The sequence below is a fragment of the Caretta caretta genome, chromosome 1 (assembly GCF_965140235.1).
Source record: "Caretta caretta isolate rCarCar2 chromosome 1, rCarCar1.hap1, whole genome shotgun sequence".
In the NCBI taxonomy this organism is placed as follows: domain Eukaryota; kingdom Metazoa; phylum Chordata; order Testudines; family Cheloniidae; genus Caretta; species Caretta caretta.
In genome coordinates, this window is record NC_134206.1 from 23,356,345 (window position 1) to 23,358,463 (window position 2,119).

At 50.7% G+C, this 2,119-nt stretch overlaps 1 protein-coding gene across 1 annotated transcript; it reads right to left on the reverse strand.

Annotated features, from left to right (window-relative positions):
- Positions 1–245: 245 nt before the first annotated feature.
- Positions 246–1,755, reverse strand: LOC142070691 (uncharacterized). The gene is made up of 2 exons (XM_075124644.1): positions 1,176–1,755; positions 246–787 (listed from the first exon to the last, which is right to left on the reverse strand). Exons 1-2 carry the CDS (start codon positions 1,753–1,755, stop codon positions 246–248), a joined length of 1,122 nt encoding a protein of 373 aa, XP_074980745.1.
- Positions 1,756–2,119: the final 364 nt, after the last annotated feature.

The window sequence follows — 2,119 nt, forward strand, 5'->3', positions numbered from 1 at the left end:
CCTTGATGAACCCCCCCGCCCCTTGGTTCACTCTACTTCCCTGTAAGCTAACCACCCTCCCCTCCTCCCTTTAATCATTGCTTGCAGAGCCAATAAAGTCATTGCTGCTTCACAGTCATGCATTCGTTATTCATTCATCACACAAATAGGGGGATGACTACCAAGGTATCCCAGGAGGGGTGGTGGAGGAGGGAAGGAAAATGCCACACAGCACTTTAAGCACAGCACTTTAAAAGTTTACAACTTTAAAATTTATTGAATGACAGCCTTCTTTTTTTTGGGCAATCCTCTGTGGGGGAGTGGCTGGTTGGCCGGAGGCCTCCCCACCGTGTTCTTGGGCGTCTGGGTGTGGAGGCTATGGAACTTGGGGAGGAGGGCGGTTGGTTACAGAGGGGCTGCAGTGGCAGTCTGTGCTCCAGCTGCCTTTGCTGCAGCTCAACCATACACTGGAGCATACTGGTTTGGTCCTGCAGCAGCCTCAGCATTGAATCCTGCCTCCTCTCATCACGCTGCCGCCACCTTTGAGCTTCAGCCCTGTCTTCAGCCCGCCACTTACTCTCTTCAGCCCGCCACTTACTCTCTTCAGCCCTCCACCTCTCCTCCCGGTCATTTTGTGCTTTCCTGCACTCTGACATTATTTGCCTCCACGCATTCGTCTGTGCTCTGTCAGTGTGGGAGGACAGCATGAGCTCGGAGAACATTTCATCGCGAGTGCGTTTTTCTTTCTTTCTAAGCTTCACTAGCCTCTGGGAAGGAGAAGATCCTGTGATCATTGAAACACATGCAGCTGGTGGAGAAAAAAAAAGGGACAGCGGTATTTAAAAAGACACATTTTATAAAACAGTGGCTACACTCTTTCAGGGTAAACCTTGAAAGTTAACATTACATACATAGCACATGTGCTTTCGTTACAAGGTCGCATTTTGCCTCCTCCCACCGCGTGAACGGATTTTGGTTGAATGCCAGCAAACATACACTGCAATGCTTTGTTCTACAGTGATTCCCCAGTACGTGTTGCTGGCCTGGAGTGGTAAAGTGTCCTACCATGAAGGACGAAATAAGGCTGCCCTCCCCAGAAACCTTTTGCAAAGGCAGAACCGCAAATGCCAGGGCAAAGTAATCCTTTCACATGCTTGCTTTTAAACCATGTATAGCATTTTAAAAGGTACACTCACCAGAGGTCCCTTCTCCGCCTGCTGAGTCCAGGAGGCAGCCTTGGGTGGGTTCGGGGGGTACTGGCTCCAGGTCTAGGGTGAGAAACAGTTCCTGGCTGTCGGGAAAACCGGTTTCTCCGCTTGCTTGCTGTGAGCTATCTACAACCTCCTCCTCATCATCTTCTTCGTCCCCAAAACCTACTTCTGTATTGCCTCCATCTCCATTGAAGGAGTCAAACAACACGGCTGGGGTAGTGGTGGCTGAACCCCCTAAAATGGCATGCAGCTCATCATAGAAGCGGCATGTTTGGGGCTCTGACCCAGAGCGGCCGTTCGCCTCTCTGGTTTTCTGGTAGGCTTGCCTCAGCTCCTTCAGTTTCACGCGGCACTGCTTCGGGTCCCTGTTATGGCCTCTGTCCTTCATGCCCTGGGAGATTTTCAGAAAGGTTTTGGCATTTCGAAAACTGGAACGGAGTTCTGATAGCACAGATTCCTCTCCCCAAACAGCGATCAGATCCCGTACCTCCCGTTCAGTCCATGCTGGAGCTCTTTTGCGATTCTGGGACTCCATCATGGTCACCTCTGCTGATGAGCTCTGCATGGTCACCTGCAGCTTGCCACGCTGGCCAAACAGGAAATGAGATTCAAAAGTTCGCGGTTCTTTTCCTGTCTACCTGGCCAGTGCATCTGAGTTGAGAGCGCTGTCCAGAGCGGTCAGAATGGAGCACTCTGGGATAGCTCCCGGAGGCCAATACCATCGAATTGTGTCCACAGTACCCCAAATTCGAGCCGGCAACGTCGATTTAAGCGCTAATCCACTTGTCAGGGGTGGAGTAAGGAAATCGATTTTAAGAGCCCTTTAAGTCGAAATAAAGGGCTTCATTGTGTGGACGGGTGCAGGTTTAAATCGATTTAACGCTGCTAAATTCGATCTAAAGTCCTAGTGTAGACCAGGGCTTAGTGAC

Excerpts from the sequence above, each read along its gene's own strand:
- LOC142070691 (XM_075124644.1), bottom strand. The coding sequence starts at position 1,755 with ATGCAGAGCTCATCAGCAGAGGTGACCATGATGGAGTCCCAGAATCGC. Across the intron at positions 788-1,175 it reads AGGCGGAGAAGGGACCTCTG|CTGCATGTGTTTCAATGATC; the intron begins GTGAGTGTACCT and ends TTTCTCCACCAG.